We start from the raw sequence: 19,330 nt of genomic DNA, 5'->3' as shown, positions 1-19,330 counted from the left end.
ACACTGTATTGGGCACCTATGGCATGAAGGGCACTGTACTGGATCCCTTTTGGGTGTAGGGCACCTTACTGGGTGCTTAGGGAGGTAGAAGTGAGAAGCAGCATGGCTTAATGGAAAGAGCCCAGCTTGGGAGTCAGAGGATGTGGGTTCTAATCCTGGCTCCGCCACTTGTCTGCTGGTGGCCTTGGGCAAGCCGCTTAACTTCTCTGTGTCTCAGTTTCCTCATCTGTAAATTGTGGATTAAGACTGTGAGCCCCAAGTGGGACAACTTAGAACAGTGCTTGGCACATAGTAAGCACTTAATAAATATCATAATTATTAATTATTATTATTATTGAAATAAGAGAAAAGGCAGATTCTGTGTTCTCAGGAGTTTACACTGTAATGGAGCCATCTTTCACGATATTAAGTGACCAGTGACACAGATTGACATGCTCAAAACCCTACAACTCATTCAAAATGTGTCACAGCTTTAGCTGGGCTAAGTGCAGAGCTGACTGTAACACTGCTTTTGCAAAACTACTAATGTCTCCAATACACAAATTTTAAAAATCACAGTCTGAAGTAACATCCAATTTTGGCTCATGTGGGTGTTAAAAATGTGTATAACAGATGTTCCTAGTCCTTCCAGAGGAAGAGTGACTAATGAGATAAAATAAGAATGCAACCCCTGATTTTAATTTTAGTCAACAATAATAATACTAATACTAATGATAATGCCCCCTCTAAACCATATGCTCATTATGGGCAGGGAATGTGTCTGTTAAGAACTTACTATGTGCCGGGCACTGTACTAAGCACTGGGGTAGACACAAGCTAATCCGGTTGGTCACAGTCCCTGTCCTACAAGGGGCTCACACCCTTAATGGCCATTTTACAGATAAGGGAACAGAGGCCCAGAGAAATGAAATGACTTTCCTTCATTCATTCAATCATATTTATTGAGTGCTTACTATGTGCAAAGCTCTGTACTCAGCACTTGCCCAAGGTCACACAGCAGACAAGTGGCAGTGCCGGGATTAGATCCCAGGTCGTTCTGATTCCCAGGCCTGAGCTCTATCCACTAGACCATACTGCTTCCATTGTATAGGGTTGTAATACTATACCATCTGTTTTTGTGGAGAGATTAAGGGGATGCATTAGGCGAAGGACTGGATTAGGAAGATGTTGTCTTTGTTGACCGTCCCCCCGCTGAGATGATGGCCAGTCAGGCAGAGACGACACCTGTGGCTGCTGGCTAACGGGAGACACGTGCCAGCCAGACCTGAGGGCCGTGTCCCTAGAGTCTTAATGTGTCTATAAAACAGAACTCCTCACCTTCCCACCCAAACCCTGTCCTCCTCATCACTCTCCCATCACTGTAGACAGCACCACCATCCTTTCCATCTCAAAGTCCCGTAACCTTGGCGTTATCTTTGATTTCTCCCTCTTATTCAATCTGCATATTCAGTCCATCACCAAATCCTGTCGATTCCACCTTCACAGCATTGCTAAAACCTTCCCTTTCCTCTCCATCCAAACTGCTACCTCGTTCATCCAAGCACTTACCCCATCCCACCTTGGCTACTATATCAGCCTTCTTGCTGACCTCCCAGGCTCCTGTCTCTCCCCACTCTAGTCCGAACTTCACTCTGCTCTCCGGATCATTTATGTACATTCAGTCTATGTTTCTATGTTTCGAGAAGCAGTGTGGCTCAGTGGAAAGAGCCCGGGCTTGGGAGTCAGAGGTCATGGGTTCGAATCTCGGCTCTGCCACTTGTCAGCTGTATGACTGTGGGCAAGTCACTTCACTTCTCTGTGCCTCAGTTCCCTCATCTGTCAAATGGGGATTAACTGTGAGCCTCACGTGGGACAACCTGATTACCCTGTATCTACCCCAGTGCTTAGAACAGTGCTCTGCACATAGTAAGCGCTTAACAAATACCAACATTATTATTATTATTGTTATTATTCCCCACTTCTCAACAAATTCCATTGGTTGCCCATCCACCTCCACATCAAACAAAGACTTCCCACCACTGGCTTTAAAGCAATCACCTTGCCCCCTCCTACCTCAGTTTGTTATTCTCCTACTACAACCCAGCCCATACAATTCACTCCTCTAATGCTAACCTTCTCACTGTACCTCAATCTTGTTTATCTTGCTGACCTCCCTCCTCCTGCCTCTGGCCTGGAATGCCCTCCTTCCTCATATCCAATAGACAATTACTCTCCCCCTCTTCAAAACCTTATTGAAGGAACATCTACAAGAGACCTTCCCTAAGCCCCCTTTTTCTCTTCTTCCACATCCTTCTGCATCCCCCAACTTACTCCCTTTATTCTTCCCTCTCCCAGTCTCATATATATCTGCATCATATCTGTAACGTATTTATAGTAATGTCTGTCTTCCCTCTAAACCGTATACTCATTACGGGCAGGGAATGTATCTATTATAATGTACTCTCTCCAGCACTTAGTACAGGGCTCTGCACACAGTAAGCACTCAATAAATACGATTGACAACTACAGCCAGTTCCCCAGTGGTCCAAGGCCAATCAATCAATCTATGGTATTTATTGAGCGCTTTCTATACGGAGAATACCATTCTAAACACTTGAGAGAGTCCAATACAAGAGAAATCAGCAGGTACATTCCCTGTCCATAATGAGTTTACAGTCTAGAGGAATCAATGAGTCAGTCAATTGTATTTGCTGAACACTTACTGCATGCATAGCACCATACTAAGTGCTTGGGGGAGTAAGACCAATATGGGCAGGGATTGTCTCTCTTTATCGCTGAATTGTACCTTCCCATGGGATAGGAAGGGCTTGTCCTTCTGGGACGCTATGGGATGGAGCCCTTGGGGTAGAGTAGAATCTGGACACCTGGGTTCGAATCCTGACTCCGCCAATTGCCTGCAGTGTGTCCTTTAGTGAGTGGTTTAACTTCCCTGTCCCTTGGTTTCACTGTACCTGGCTTGGTACAGTGATTAGCAGTGTGGCCTAGTGGAAAGAACGTAGAGCTGGGAATAAGAAGATCTGGGGTCTAATTCCGACTCCGATACTTGCTCGCTATGTGACCTTGGATAAATCACTTAACTTCTCTGTGCCTCTACTACCTCATCTATAATATGGAGTTTCAGACTGTGACCCCCCACGTGGGACATAGATTCTGTCCAACCTGATTAGCTTGTATCTTCCCCAGTGCTTAGTACAGTGCCTGGCACATAATAATAATAATGATGATGATGATGATGATGGTATTTGTTAAGCTCTTACTATGTGCCAAGCATTGTTCTAAGCACTGGAGTAGATACAAGGTGATCAGGTTGTTCCATGTGGAGCTCACAGTCTTAATCCCCATTTTAATAACAATAATAATAATGATGGTATTTAAGTGCTTACTACGTGCCAAGCACTGTTCTAAGTGCTGGGGGAGATACAAGATTATCAGGTTGTCCCAGGTAGGGCTCACGGTCTTAATCCCCATTTTACAGATGAGGTAACTGAGGCACAGAGAAGTTGCCCAAAGTCACAGAGTTGACAAATGGTGGAGGCAAGATTAGAGCCCATGACCTCTGACTCCCAAGCCCAGGCTTTTTCCACTAAGCCATGCTGCTTCTAAAGCACTTAACATTTATACCTTAAATAATGATAGTAATAATAATAAAACAGCAGCATGGCCTAGTGGAAAGAGTATGGGCCTAGGAATCAGAGGACCTGAGTTATAATCCTGGCTCCGCCTCTTCAACCAATTACATTTATTAGGTGATTACTGTGTGCAGAGTACTGTACTGTACTGTGTGCAGAGCTTGAGAGAACAGTGCACCAGAGTTAATAGACATATTCTCTCCCCACAAAGAGCGTACAGTCGAGGAGGAGACAGACATTAATATAAGTAAATTATGGATATGGATTTAAGTTCTGTAGGGCTAAGGATGGGGTGATTAAAGGGTGTGAATCCAAGGCCACTTGTCTGCTGTGTGACCTTCGGCAAGTTGCTCTTCTTTTCTGTGCTTTAGAGAAGTGAAAAATGGGGATTATGATTGTGAGCCCTCTGTGGGACAAGAACTGTGTCCAGCCCAATTATCTTTTATCTACTCCCCCAGCAATTAGTACAGTGCCTGGAACACTGTAAGTGCTTAGAATATGTTCTATTTTCAACAAAACCAGCAAATGGGCTTTAAAGACGCTGCCCACATTTCTGTCCACAGCTCTGTCACCTGTCAGCTTTGCAGAAGAAGAAATGGGTTAATTGGACTGGTGACCCGCAGCGAGAGTGTCCCATCTCAGCTGTCTGATCGGAAAATGATCTCGTTAGAGTCCCGGAATTCAAAGTGAGCTCGTTAGGGTAAATTACATGCTTTGTCTTTGTGAGAAAACCAACAGCAGCTGAGGGCTGGCGGAACAAGTCATTGTCGTCAGAGTCCTGCTAGGGAGCAGCTAGTTGCTCGCTCACTCACTCAATCAATCAATCAATCAATCAGACGTGTTTGTTGAACGGTTATTGTGTGTGCCAAGCACTGTACTGATAGTACCAGGTAACAGAATTGGTAGACATATACACTGCCCACAGGCCAGTGGAAAGAAACAGCATGGTATAGTGGATAGAGCACAGGCCTGGGAGTCAGAAGGTCATGGGTCTAATACTGACTCCACCACTTGTCTGCTGTGTGACCTTGGACAAGTCATTTCACTTTTCTGTGCCTCAGTTGCCTCATCTGTGAAAAGGAGATTGAGAGTGTGAACCCCATGGGGGAACAGGTACTGTGTCCCATGGGGATCGAGATTGTGAGCCCCATGGGGGACAGGGACTGTGTCCAACCCAATTTGCTTGTATCCACTTCAGCACTTAGTGCAGTGCCTACAAATACCATTATTATTATTATAATTATTACACAAACTTGTGTCCAACCTGGATTTGCTTGTATCTACCCAAATACTTAGTACAGTGTCTAGCATATATTACTATTTTTTTTATTATGGCATTTTTTAAGAGCTTACTGTGTGCCAAGCACTGTTCTAAGTGCTGGGGTAGATACAAGGTAATCAGGTTGGACACAGTCCCTGTGCCACGTTGGGCTCATAGTCTCAATCCTTATTTTATAGATGAGGTAACTAAGGCCCAGAAATGAAATGACTTGCCCAAGGTCGCACAGCAGACAAGTGGTGGAGCCGAGAATAGAACCCATGACTTTCTGATTCCCAGGCCCCGGTCTACCCACTAGGCCATCCTGCCCTCTCTAAGCTCTATACTAAGCACCTGGGAGAGTACAACACAATAGAGACCCATTCCCTGCCCTCACCGAGCTTACAGGGTGGGAAGGCTGCTCTGAACCGAGCCTGGCTCAGAATCACCACGGGCTGTGCTAAGCGCTGGGTCCGGGGTTGCGAGGAAGGAAGGGCAAGGGCCGGGCAGTTGAGACCAACAACGCACAAGGTGGGGGGTGGAGGCAGAGGATCCAGGCACCAAGAAGGAGGGGATGGAGCGGAGCAGGGCGCACCCACACCATCCCACACCACTCCACCGTGTCATGTTCCCAGTACCGGCAGCATGGGTAGCTGGTCGGGGAGCAGAGAGAGAGGAGGGAGGGAAGGAGAGAAGTACCTGATGCAGGCCAGGTTGCTGCAGGGTGCTTCCTCTGGCTGGCCGGGCTCTAGTTCAGGCCGTGCTCTCCGGGGGACCGTTGGCCCCGGCTGCACCAGCTCTCTCCCTCCGTAAGTGCTTAACAAATACAATTATTATTATTATTATGAGCCTACTCTGGGACTCAGGAGTCCTGGGTTCTAGTCCTAATTCAGCTCGGATCCTGGGGGTAGACTGGATGCTGCACCTCAGTGTATGTGGCGCTCTGCCCTCCTTTCTCACTTGTTGCACTCCAGGCCCTGGCAGGAGCACAGTGGGAAGGGACTGGAGAATGCGGGTGGCACCGTGCCAGGCACTGACACCAGCTTCAATTTCTCCGCGCAGGATCTCAGAAGCCCATCCATCGCTCCAGGAGGGAGGCTCCCTCTTGGGTAGTTTATCTGAATCTGTTTTTACTTTCCTAGAGCCAGGGCGATTACCTGTCCCTCTGTCTGTCATTCATTCAATCATATTTATTGAGTGCGTACCATGTGCAGAGCATTGTACTAAGCGCTTGGGAGAGGACAATACAACAATGTTACAGACACATTCCCTGCCCACAATGAGTTTATAATCTAGAAGGGGAGACAGACATTAATAGAAATAAATGACAGATATGGACATTAGTCCTAGAGGGCTGGGATGGGGAATGAATAAAGGGAGCAAGTCAGGGAGATGCAAAAGGGAGTTGAAGAAAACGAAGAGAGGGCTTAGTCAGGGAAGGCTTCTTGGAGGAGATGGGCCTTCAATAAGGCTATGAATGGGATGGACGGGGAGAGTAATTGTCAGCTATGAGGAGGGAGGATGTTCCAGGTCAGAGACAGGACATGGGTGAGAGGTCGGAGGTGAGATAGATGAATTTGAGGTACAGTGAGAGGGTTGGCATTCAAGGAGCCAAGTGTGAGGGCTGGGTCATAGTAGGAGAGTAGAAAACTGAGGTAGGAGAGGGCAAGGTGATTGAGGGTGCCCAGGGCAGTGGGTCACTCTCACAGTTTGACTTCTCACATCTCTTCCTCTCAGTTCCTCCACACTCCATCACTGAAGCCAAACTCCTGCTTTTACCCATCTGCCAGGGAGCTGTAGTTTTCTTGAGAATTGCAAACTTCAAGACAGAAATTTTGCTGATTCCACTGTGACCCACGGCAGTCATATATAATCTATTATGTAGATGCGGCTAAAGGGAGCTCTGTAGTTTTGAATATTTGTCATGCACTCGACATTCAGCCCCCATCAAAATTCAAGTGAGGTAAAATGGTGGAATCTCACTCAAAAAATGAAACCTCTTTCAGCCCAGGGAATAATAATAACTATGGTATTTGTTAAGTGCTTACTATGTGCAGAGCACTGTTCTAAGCCCTGGGGTAGATACAGGGTAATCAGGTTGTCCCATGGGAGGCTCACAGTCTTAATCCCCATTTTACAGACGAGGTACCTGTGGCACAGAGAAGTTAAGTGACTTGCCCACAGTCACACAACTGACAAGTGGCAGAGTCAAGATTCGAACCCACGACCTCTGACTCCCAAGCCCAGGCTCTTTCCAATGAGCCACGCTGCTTCTCCTACCGGGCCACACTTTGGTTTGGGAAAGAATGGTAGAATGGTGGGAAATCTGCCAGAAATCTGTAGTCTTCTCTAGAATCTCAAACTTCATGACAGAAATTTTACAGATTGCATTGTGATCCATGGAAGTCAAATATAATCTATACACATTGAACTGGCTATAGGGAGCGCTGTAGTCTCAAATATTTGACAGGGAATGCAGGTAAATGGACATTTCAGGATATGGCACTCTACATCAGCCTCCTTCAAAAATTCTAGCGCGGTAAGATGGTGGAAATTCACACAGGAAATGAAACCTCTCTTTCAGCCCAGAGAATGCCAGCATCGGGCCACACCTTGGTTCGGGAAAAGAGGGTAGAACAGCAGGAAATCTGCCAGAAATCTATAGTTTTCTCAAGAACTGCAAATTTCCATCAGAAATTTTGCAGATGGCACTGTGACCCAGAGAGGTCATATATAATCTATACATGTAGAGGTGGCTAGAGAGAGCTCTGTAACTTCTATTCATTCATTCAATAGTATTTATTGAGCGCTTACTATATGCAGAACACTATATTAAGCACTTGGAATGTACAATTCGGCAACAGTTAGAGACAATCCCTGCCCAATGACGGCCATTGTTTGTTAGGGAATGCAGATAAATGGACATTTCAATTCAATCATATTTATTTAGCGCTTACTGTGTGCAAAGCACTGCATTAAGCACTTAAGAGTATAACAACAGACACATTCTCTGCCCACAGTGAGCTCATAGTCTAGAGAGGGAGACAGACATTAGTAAACATAATTAAATAAATTACAGATATTTACATATGTTCTGTGGGGATGGGAGGGAGAATGAATGAAGGGAGCAAATCAGGGTGATGCAGAAGGGAGTGGGAGAAGGGGAGAGATGGGCTTAGTCAGGGAAGGCTTCTTGGAGGAGTCATTTCAGGACATGGTACTCAGCTTTCAGCTTCTCTCAAAAATTCAAGGGATGTAAGATGGCAGATTCTCACCCAGGAACCACCTCTAAACTGTAAATTCATTGTGGACAGGGAATGTGTCTGTTTATTGTTACGTTGAACTCTCTACAGCACTTAGTACAGTGCTTTGCACAGTAAGCACTCAGTAAATACGATTGATTGAATGAATGAATGAAAGGAAATGAAACTTCTTCCAGCCCAGGGAACACTTGGGGTCGGCAAGGATGCCAGAATGGGGCCCCTCCTTTGTTCAGGAAGAGAAAGTAGAGCAGCAGGAAGGCCCTCAAACTGGGAAATACTAATTTCCTGTGCCAGACCGGAAAACAGCCAGGAAAGGTGTTTTACGATTTCCTGTTTCCTCCTCAGTGAAAAAGCAGAGCAATTCCCCATTCTGGAACAGCCTCGGTCTGCTGCATCCGAAGATGTTCGAACACATCAGCGACAAACATGTCTGTGTCCAGGGATTGCTGAAAGCAGGCCAATCGCTCAAGCGAGATGGAGGAGAAACTCTTTGGGAAGGTGGCTCTAGATGGTTTGCAGAAAACTGAGAGATGAAAAGATCTATCTACCAATCAGCGGTATTATTGACTGCTTACTGTGTGCAGAGCTCTGTACTAATTCCTTGGAAAAGTACAATACCCAACTTAAACTCCAGCAGATCCCTTGGACAGAAAGTGACAGTAGTGAGAGAACTCCTGCTTTTTCCTTCTGTAGATGAAGTGCTGTACTAGACTCCAACTGTGTGCAGAGTGGTGGACTGGGTGTCTGCTGTGTGTAGGGAATGGTACTAGGTATCTACTTTATGCAGACAGCTATACTGGCTGCTTGGGGGTGTGAGGATTTGGGAATCTATGGGCCTGGTGATATTTGGGGGACTGAGAAGGGGATAAATTCTCATTATTTCCACAGGCCACTGGGACACAAGTACCAAATATTCTGGTGAAAGAGACAATTGTTGGGTATTAGCATGGATGTGGATTGGAGGGCAGTCACCAGCAATAGCTCACCAACAAGACAGATCACTAGTGAGGGAGAGTCACCGGTGAGAGAGAACACCAGCGCGATCTTCATTCATTCATTCAATAGCATTTATTGAGCACTTACTATGTGCAGAGCACTGTACTAAGCACTTGGAATGTGAGAAGAAGCATAGCCTAATGGGTAGAGAATGGGCCTGGGAATCAGAAGGATCTGGGTTCTAATCCTGGGGCTCTGTACTTGTCTGCTTTGTGATATTGGGCAAGTCACTTCACTTCTTTATGCCTCTGTGACCTCATCTTTAAAATGGGGATTAACACTGTGAGCCCCATGTGGGACATGGACTGTGTTCAACTTAATTAGCTTGTTCCTACTCCAGCGCATCGAACAGTGCTTGGCACATAGTAGCAGCACAGAGAAGCAGCGTGGCTCAGTGGAAAGAGCACGGGCTTTGGAGTCAGGGCTCATGAGTTCGAATCCCAGCTCTGCCACTTGTCGGCTGTGTGACTGTGGGCAAGTCACTTAACTTCTCTGTGCCTCAGTTCCCTCATCTGTAAAATGGGGATTAAGACTGTGAGCCCCAAGTGGGACAACCTGATTCCCCTACGTCTACCCCAGCGCTTAGAACAGTGCTCGGCACATAGTAAGCGCTTAACAAATACCAACATTATTATTATTATTATTATTATAGTAGGCTTAACAAATGCCACAAAACCCCCCCAGTAATAATTGGGGTATTGGTTAGGCTCTCACTCTGAGCCTAGCACTGAACTAAGCATTGGAGTAGATACAATCTGGTCAGACACAGTCCCTGTCCCATACAGGACTCACAGACTAAAGGGGAAGGACAACTGATATTTAATTCCCATTTTAGAGATGAAGAAAATAGGCCTAGGGAAGTTAAGTGACTTGTCCAAAGTCATACATCGGGGGGGGGGGGTTGTCAGAGCCAGGATTAGAACCCAGGTCCCCTGACTCTCAGGTCAGTATTCTCTCCATTAGGCCACACTGCTTCTCTGTTTCTGCAGAAAAGGAAATTTCCAAGCAGGAAAGCTTGTCTCTCCATCAGTGGGAGGGCAATGAGGAGTTTTCTAGCCCCCAAAAGAGGAAAATTTCACTTTCCTTTCACTTTATCTCCCCAATCTACCCCAGAGAATCAATAAAGGCAGCTGTTCCCATCGGGCAGAGCAAGGGGCTTAAAGGGTTAACGTGCAAGCTTCTGCTGGACAAGGGTCCCGGCCACAGGACGCCCCGACCTCACAGCCAGGGACAAAACCAGAAATGTGAAGTCCGCATGCTGGCCATAGGGCGCCCCGACCCCACAGCCGAGATAAAGCCAGAAATGCCGTATCCTCATCCAGGCTCAGGACACCCTGGCCTCACATCAGGTCAAAGTCAGAAACCAAGAGGTCTCACAGCAGGGACAAAGCCAGAAATTCCAAGTTCTCATAGCCGGGACAGAGCTAGAAACCCGGAGAGAGTCCTCATAACTGGGTCAAAGCCAGAAACCCAGAGAGAGTCCTCACAGACAGGAGAAAGCGAGAAACCCGGAGTCCTCATAGCCAGGACAAAGCCAGAAACTCAGAGTCCTCACAGACGAGGCAAAGCCAGAAATGTGAAGTCCTCACAGCCGGGACAAAGCCAGAAATCTGGAGAGAGTACTCACAATTGGAACAAAGCCAGAAGCCCAGAGAGAGAGTCCTCACAGCCAGGAGAAAGCCAGAAAACCGGAGTCCTTGCAGCCGAGACAAAGCCAGAAACCCAGAGTCTTCACAGACAAGACAAAACAAGAAACCCCAAGTCCTCACAGCCGATATAAAGCCAGAAACCCAGAGTCCTCACAGCCAGGACAAAGCCAGAAACCCAGAGTCCTCACAGCCAGGACAAAGCCAGAAACCCAGAGTCCTCACAGCCAGGACAAAGCCAGAAACCCAGAGTCCTCACAGTCAAGACAAAGCCAGAAACCCAGAGTCTTCACAGTCAAATCAAAGCCAGAAACGCAAAGTCCTCACAGCTGGGACAAAGCCAGAAACCTGGAGAGACTCCTCACAAATGGGACAATGCCAGAAGCCCAGAGAGAGTTCTCAAAGCCAGGAGAAAGCCAGAAACCCAGAGTCCTCACAGCCGAGACAAAGCCAGAAACCCAGAGTACTCCCAGCCAGGACAAAACCAGAAAGTCGGAGAGAGTCCTCACAGCCAAGACAAAACCAGAAACCCGGAGTTCTCACAGCTGGGACAAAGTTGGAATACTCCTCCCAGCCACAGGATTCCTCAGCATCACAGCCGGACAAAGCCAAAAACCCAGAGGCCTTACCACCAGGACAAAGCTAGAACCCCTGAGTTCTGGTCCCAGCCACAGGATGCCCCGGCTTCAAAGCAGGCAGATCACTCCTTAGGCTGATTTTTCTGCCTTCCGAATGTCAGTAAAGCAGCAGGTGGAGTGAAGTGGGCAATCTTTCATCCTTCTAGCACCCAAAGAAGAGGCTCAGGAGGGATCAGTTGACTTACTCATTTCTCTGCAGAGCGACGGTCAGCTTCCGGCCTTCCACGTGCATTCGGATAGTGAGCACCTCTGGGGGATTCTGGAAAACAAACCCAGGGATTCCTTGGAGAAGCATTCTCTTGGTCTGGGAATTTTCAGTGAGAAAAGGTCAAGGCCAGTCTGAAAACCACGGGACCTCCCGTGAAGCCCCTCAGGAGCCTGGCTTCAGTGTGGATCAAAGCAGAAGTTGACAGTGATTGTTAATATCAAACAATCAGTGGAATTTATTGAGCACTTACTGTGTACAGAACATTATACTAAGCCCTTGGGAGAGGCCAATACAAAAGAATTGGTATCAATAATTGTAGAATTTGCTAAGTGCTTACTATTTGCCAAATACTGTACTAAGTGTTGGGATAGATACAAGATTATCAGGTCCCACAGCGGGCTCACAGGCTAAGTAGGAGGGAGGAAAGGGATTGAATCCCCATTTTGTAAAAAAGGAAACTGAGGCGCAGAAAAGCAGCGTGGCCTAGTACATAGAGCACAGGTCTGGGAGTCAGAAGGATCTGGGTTCTAATCCAGGCTCTGCCATTTGGCTGCTGTGTGACCTAGACCAAGTCACTCACATCTCTGTGCCTTTCACCCCATCTGAAAAACAGGGATTAAGGACATAAACCCCACGTGGAATGGGGACTGTGTCCAACTTGATTCTGGTATATCTACCCCCATGTTTATACAGTGTTGGATCCATAATAAGCACTAAACAAATACCATAAAAAAGAGAGAGAGAGAAGTGAAATGACTTGCCTTAAATCACACAGCAGACAAGTGGCAGAGTAGGGATTAGAACTCAAGTCCTCTGACCCCCAGGTCTTGGCTCTTTTCACTAAGCCAAACTACTTCTCCCCAATTGATAGACACAATCCCTGCCCTCAAGGAGGTTATAATTTAGTCAGGGAGAAAGACATTAAGATAAATTACAGAAAGGGGTAGTGAGAGAGTATGAGGATGGGTATTTTCAGAATGTCTAAAAGGCACTGTATGTTTTACCTTGGGGAAATTCTGCTACAGGCTCACTGGTGATTTTCCTGAAGTTTATCAGTGACAAAACCCTGCTGCACAACAGAAAAGGGCTGAATTTCTTATTCTGGGGCTTCTGGGACTAAGACATAACAGCTATTTTCAGCACATAAACACAGTTCCTGGCTCAGTCCCCAGGTCCATCCGAACAATGATGATTCTTTGACAGTGGCAACAATCCCTGTCCTGGTTTTCCTCCTGGACACCGACCTCATAGTTTAGGTTGGACCCTCCAACACCACTGACTCCTGAAGTGCCCCAACATGGACCATCCAACATCCCTGACTCTCCCCCAGTGAACCAAGCACAAACCATTCAACACCCCTGACTCTCCCTTCTCCATCACTGACTCTCCCCCAGTGACCCAGCACAGACTATCCAACACTACTGACTCACCTCCAGTGACCCAGCCCAAATGTGAATTTGATTTAGCCAAACTACCCTAGAAGCTGCTGATAGGGTCCATCTGCCCAGGTTGCAAGCTCTATTTACTGCCCAATCACCAACTCGATCAATCAATCAACCATCCTAATCCTCCTTGACCTCTCGGCTGCCTTTGACACTTTGAACCACCCTTCTCCTGGAAACATTATCTAACCCCAGCTTCACTGACACTGTCCTCTCCTGGTCCTCCTCTTATCTCTCTGGCCATTCATTCTCAGTCTCCTTTATGTTGTTGAATTGTACTTTCCAAGCACTTAGTGCAGTCCTCTGCCACAGGAAGCACTCAATAAATATGATCGAATGAATGAACGGGCTCCTCCTCTGCCTCCCACTGCCTAACTGTGGGGGCCCCTAAAGGTTCAATTCTGGGTCCCCTTCTATTCTCTATCTACACCCACTCCCTTGGAGAACTCATTCGCTCCCACAGCTTTTCATTCATTCATTCAATAGTATTTATTGAGCGCTTACTATGTGCAGAGCACTGTACTAAGCGCTTGGGATGAACAAGTCGGCAACAGATAGAGACAGTCCCTGCCGTTTGACGGGCTTACAGTCTAATCGGGGGAGACGGACAGACGAGAACAATGGCAATAAACAGCGTCAAGATGAAGAACATCTCGTAAAAACAATGGCAACTAAATAGAATTGAGGCGATGTACAATTCATTAACAAAATAAATAGGGTAACGAAAATATATACAGTTGAGCGGACGAGTACGGTGCTGTGGGGATGGGAAGGGAGAGGGGGAGGAGCAGAGGGAAAAGGGGAAAATGAGGCTTTAGCTGCAGAGAGGTAAAGGGGGGATGGCAGAGGGAGTAGAGGGGGAAGAGGAGCTCAGTCTGGGAACGCCTCTTGGAGGAGGTGATTTTTAAGTAGGGTTTTGAAGAGGGAAAGAGAATCAGTTTGGCGGAGGTGAGGAGGGAGGGCGTTCCGGGACCGCGGGAGGACGTGACCCGGGGGTCGACGGCGGGATGGGCGAGACCGAGGGACGGTGAGGAGGCGGGCGGCGGAGGAGCGGAGCGTGCGGGGTGGGCGGTAGAAAGAGAGAAGGGAGGAGAGGTAGGAAGGGGCAAGGTGATGGAGAGCCTCGAAGCCTAGAGTGAGGAGTTTTTGTTTGGAGCGGAAGTCGATAGGCAACCACTGGAGTTGTTTAAAAAGGGGAGTGACATGCCCAGATCGTTTCTGCAGGAAGATGAGCCGGGCAGCGGAGTGAAGAATAGACCGGAGCGGGGCGAGAGAGGAGAAAGGGAGGTCAGAGAGAAGGCTGACACAGTAGTCTAGCCGGGATATAACGAGAGCCCGTAATAGTAAGGTAGCCGTTTGGGTGGAGAGGAAAGGGCGGATCTTGGCGATATTGTAGAGGTGAAACCGGCAGGTCTTGGTAACGGATAGGATGTGTGGGGTGAACGAGAGGGACGAGTCAAGGAAGACACAGCTTCAACTACCACCTCTATGATGGTACCCAAATCTCCATCTTCAGCCCTGATCTCTTTCTCTCTCTACAGTCTCGCAGTTCCTCCTGCCTTCAAGGTATCTCTACTTGGATGTCCTCTCTTCACCTCAAGTTTAACATGACAAGCTTAGACTCTGAGCCTCATTTGGGATCTGATTAAATTGGGTCCACCCCAGCACTTGGTACAATGCTTGGCACACAGTGAACGCTTAAATAGAACAATGATTATTATTATACTTATTGTGTTCTCCCAACCACCTCTTCATGATAGAAGTTTACAAAATCATGAAGAGGTGGTTGGGAGAACACAATAAACTTCAATCTCTAATCACACCTCTCAGGCTGGAGAGTCCTAACTTTCAGCTCCTCTATTCCCCCGATCATCTTGGTTACTCATCACTATCCCTTCCCAGTTCTATCACACTCTCCCTAAAGTACATCACCCAGAAAGAGAAGCAGTAGTAATGATATTTACTGAGTACCCTCCGGGCACAGATCTGGGGGAAACCGTGAATTTTTTTTAATGGTTTTTGTTAAGTGATTACTGTATGCCGAGCTCTGGGGTAGATACAAGAGAATCAGATGAATAATAATAATAATAATAATAATGTTGGTATTTGTTAAGCGCTTACTATGTGCCGAGCACTGTTCTAAGCGCTGGGGTAGACACAGGAGAATCAGGTTGTCCCACATGGGGCTCACAGTCTTAATCCCCATTTTACAGATGAGGTAACTGAGGCACCGAGAAGTTAAGTGACTTGCCCAAAGTCACACAGCTGACAAGTGGCCGATCCGGGATTTGAACCCATGACCTCTGACTCCAAAGCCCGTGCTCTTTCCACTGAGCCACGCTGCATAGAAAAGTGAAGTTCCTTGCCCAAGGTCACACAGCAGATAAGTGGCAGAGTCGGGACTAGAACTCAGGTCCTCTGACTCCCAGGCCAGGCTCTTTCCACTAGCGACAAGTGGCGGAGTCAGAACTATTCATTCATTCATTCATTCATTCATTCACTCAACCGTATTTATTGAGCACTTACTGGGTGTACAGCACTGTACTAAGCGCTTGGGAGAGGACAATAAACAGACACACTATCTGCCCACAACTAGAACTCAGGTTGTCTGACTGCCAGGCCCAAGTTCGTTCCACTAGGCCACCGCAGAAGGAACTTATTTAGAGAACTAAATCGAGGATTTATAGGGTGGTTATACATTGCTTACTTCTACCAAAAGCCTCTGTCATTTACCTTTCATTTTCACTAATAGTAGCATTTGTAGTAAGAGTATTGATTAAACACTTACTGGCGGCAGAGCACTGTACTAATGGACTTTCTTTCCCTGCCCAAGGTACTCTCTTACCCACACCATCCCTCCTTGCCTTCTCTGGTCTGTCCAATCTCACCTTGGCAATTTCTCATTCACCCCTATTCCTTGAATAATAATATTTATAAACTGCTTTCTGTATGCAAGCACTGCACCAAATGCTGGGGAAGATACAAGAAATCTGCGTGACTACTTGTTTTGTTTTACTGTCTGTCTCCCCCTTGTAGACCATGAGCCTGTTGTTAGGCAGGGATTGTCTCTATCTGTTGCCAAATTGTACATTCCAAGTGCTTAGTACAGTGCTCTGCACACGGTAAGGGCTCAGGAAATACGATTGAATGAATACTCGTTCACCCTACTTGGACTGTGAGCCCCATGTACAATCTACTGATCTTCTATCTACTTCAATCCTTAGTAGAGTGCTTGGCACATAGTAAGCGCTTAACATATATCACAGTTATAACTACTGTTGAGCTTCTACTACTGCTATTATGACCACTAATAATAATAATAACAATAATGATGGCATTTGTAAAGCACTTACTATGTGCAAAGCACTGTTCTAAGCGGTGGGGGGATACAAGGTGATCAGGTTGTCCCACGTGAGGCTCACAGTCTTCAACCCCATTTTACAGATGAGGTAACTGAGGCACGGAGAAGTTAAGAGACTTGCCCAAAGTAACACAGCTGACAAGTGGCAGAGTCAGGATTAGAACCCACGACCTCTGACTCCCAAGGCCTGGCTCCTTTCCAGTGAGCCACACTGCTTCACTACTATCCCTCCTATTACCTCAGCTACTACTATTATGACTACAGATTCATTCAATCGTATTCATTCAGTCGTATTTACTGAGCACTTACCGTGTGCAGAGCACTGTACTAAGCACTTAGAAAGTACAATTCAGCAGCAGAGAGAGACAATCCCTGCCCACAACGGGTTTACAGTCTAGAAGGGGAGAGACAGACGTCAAAACAAGTAGACAGGCATCAATAGCATCAATATAAATAGAATTATAGATATATACACATCAAAACAAGTAAACAGGCATTAACATAATTAGATGCTACTACTGCTGCTATTAATAATAATGATGGTATTTGTTAAGCGCTTACTATGTGGCAAGCACTGTTCCAATCGCTGGGGTGGATACAAGGCAATCAGGATGTCCCATGTGGGGCTCATGGTCTTAATCTCTATTTTATGGTTAAGGTAGCTGAGGCTCAGAGAAGTGAAGTGATTTGCCAAGGTTGCACAGCGGACAAGCAGCGGATTGGGATTAGAACCCACGTACTCTGACTCCCAAGCCCGGCTTCTTGCCATTAAGCCACGCCGCTTCCTGACTTCTACTGCTGCTGCTACTGCCGTTAGAGTATATAGTATTTCTGTCTATAAATGATGGATATAAACATAAGTGCTGTGGGGCTGAGGGTGGGGTGAATAAGGGACGCAAATCCAACCAGCAGGGCGATGCAGAAGGGAGTGAGAGAGGAGATAATGAGGGTTTAGGAAAGCGGGGATCAGCCTGGGAATAAAACCCCCAGAGCTTTGTTGGTGATGAGGATCGTGAATTGAATTTGAGGGAAGCGGAGCTTTTCACAGGAGGCAGGGTGGGCTAGCGGAAAGAGCCCAGGCCTGGGAGGGAGAAGTTCTAGTTCCATCACCTGTCTGTCGGGTGACCTTGGGCAAGTCACTCAACCTCTCTAGGCCTCGGCTTTCTCATCTGTGAAATGGGGATTCGATACCCGTTCACCCTCCCATTTAGACAGTGAGCCCCATGTGGGACAGGGACATTGACTCATTGGATTTTCATTCATTCATTCATTTGTTCAATCGTATTTACTGAGCGCTTACCGTGTGCACAGCACTGTACCAAGCGCTTGGAATGTATAATTCGGCATCCGATAAAGATGCCCAACGATGGGCTCACAGAATCCTCATTTTTTGAGGTGAGGGAACTGAGGCACAGAGAAGGTGTGATTTGCCTAAGGTCACACTATGGACTAGTGGTGCAGTTGGGATTAGAACCCAGGTCCTCTGACTCCCAGGCCCAGGCTCTTTCCTCTAGACCATGCTGCTTAGTAGTAATAATATTCCAATTAGTAGTGGTCATAGGAGCAGTAGTAGGAGCAGGAGTGAGAGTAGTTATTATTATTAAGTGCCGTCGAGTCGTTTCCGATTCCTAGTGACTCCATGGATCTACTTTAATGATAGTAATAATAGCAGTAATAAGAGCAGAAGTAGAAATAGTAATAGCATTCATTCATTCAATCTTATTTATTCAAAGACTGTAAGCTCATTGTGGGCGGGGAATGTGTCTGTTATATTGTTATACTGTACTCTCCCTAGAGTTTAGTACAGTGCTCTGCATGCGGTAAGCACTCAATAAATCCGATTGAATGAAGGAATGAACGAGTTCAGGAAAAAGCCAGTGTGTATCTGGGTGGGGGGGGCCATGGAGAGGAGGAAATTTGCTCCTGGCCGGCTACTCCTGGCACCAAGAATCCCCATTTTTTTGTGAGGAGAAACCCGGCAGTCCCCAGCCATGCTTCCTTGGCCCTCAGAGGTTGTGACAAGCAGGGCCAGAACAATAATAATAATAATAATGGCATTTGTTAAGCGCTTATTATGTGCCAAGCACTGTTCTAAGCACTGGGGTAGATACAGGTAATCAGGTTGTCCCATGTGGGGCTCACAGTCTTAAACCCCATTTTACAGAGGAGGTACCTGAGGCACAGAGAAATGAAGTGACTTGTCCAAAGTCACACAGCTGACAAGTGGCGGAGCTGGTATTAGAACCCATGACCTCTGACTCCCAAGCCTGTGCTCTTTCCACTGAGCCATGCTGTTTCTCAATAATGATGGTATTTGTTAAGTGCTTACTATGTGCCAAGCATTGTTCTAAGTGCTGGGGTAGATACAGGGTAATCAAGTTGTCACAGGTGGGGCTCACCCCAGTTTACAGATGAGGTAACTGAGGCACAGAGAAGTTAAGTGACTTGCCCAAGGTCACACAGCAGACGAGTGGCGGAGCTGGGATTAGAACCCATGTCCTCTGACTCACATGCCTGTGCACTTTCCACTAAGCCATGCCAGAAACATGCCCTGCTAGCCCCATCCACGGGGACATGGGTAAGGCCACTGGGGATCCAGACCAAGCGGGGTGAACCAAGAATCGTTAGCAGCCCCCGGAGGCCCCCAACTACTTCCAGACCTCCATCTGGAGAACCACTACGACCAAATTTGTCTGCTTATTACTGTATTGTACTCTCCCAAGCTCTTAATACAGTGCTCTGCACATAGTAAGCACTCCATTGAATTGAAATGAAATGCCAACTTCTGTCATTCATTCATTTATCCATTCATTCATATTTATTCAGCGCTTGTTATAAGAAAAGCACTGTACTAAAAGCTTGGGAGAGTACAGTAAAACAATAAACAGA

The 19,330-nt window shown here is 46.8% G+C and overlaps 1 protein-coding gene across 1 annotated transcript in view; it reads right to left on the bottom strand.

Annotated features, from left to right (window-relative positions):
* The window catches only part of ADAM12 (ADAM metallopeptidase domain 12), a 140,696-nt gene that overhangs the window by 93,047 nt on the left and 28,319 nt on the right, over positions 1-19,330 (bottom strand). Inside the window, 1 exon segment of the mRNA XM_029058952.2 lies at positions 11,616-11,689. Coding sequence (XP_028914785.1) covers positions 11,616-11,689 — 74 coding nt within the window.

Source organism: Ornithorhynchus anatinus, chromosome 3, assembly GCF_004115215.2.
Source record: "Ornithorhynchus anatinus isolate Pmale09 chromosome 3, mOrnAna1.pri.v4, whole genome shotgun sequence".
NCBI lineage: Eukaryota > Metazoa > Chordata > Mammalia > Monotremata > Ornithorhynchidae > Ornithorhynchus > Ornithorhynchus anatinus.
Note: the sequence above shows the minus strand (reverse complement) of the source record. Positions and strands in the feature narration are given on the sequence as shown.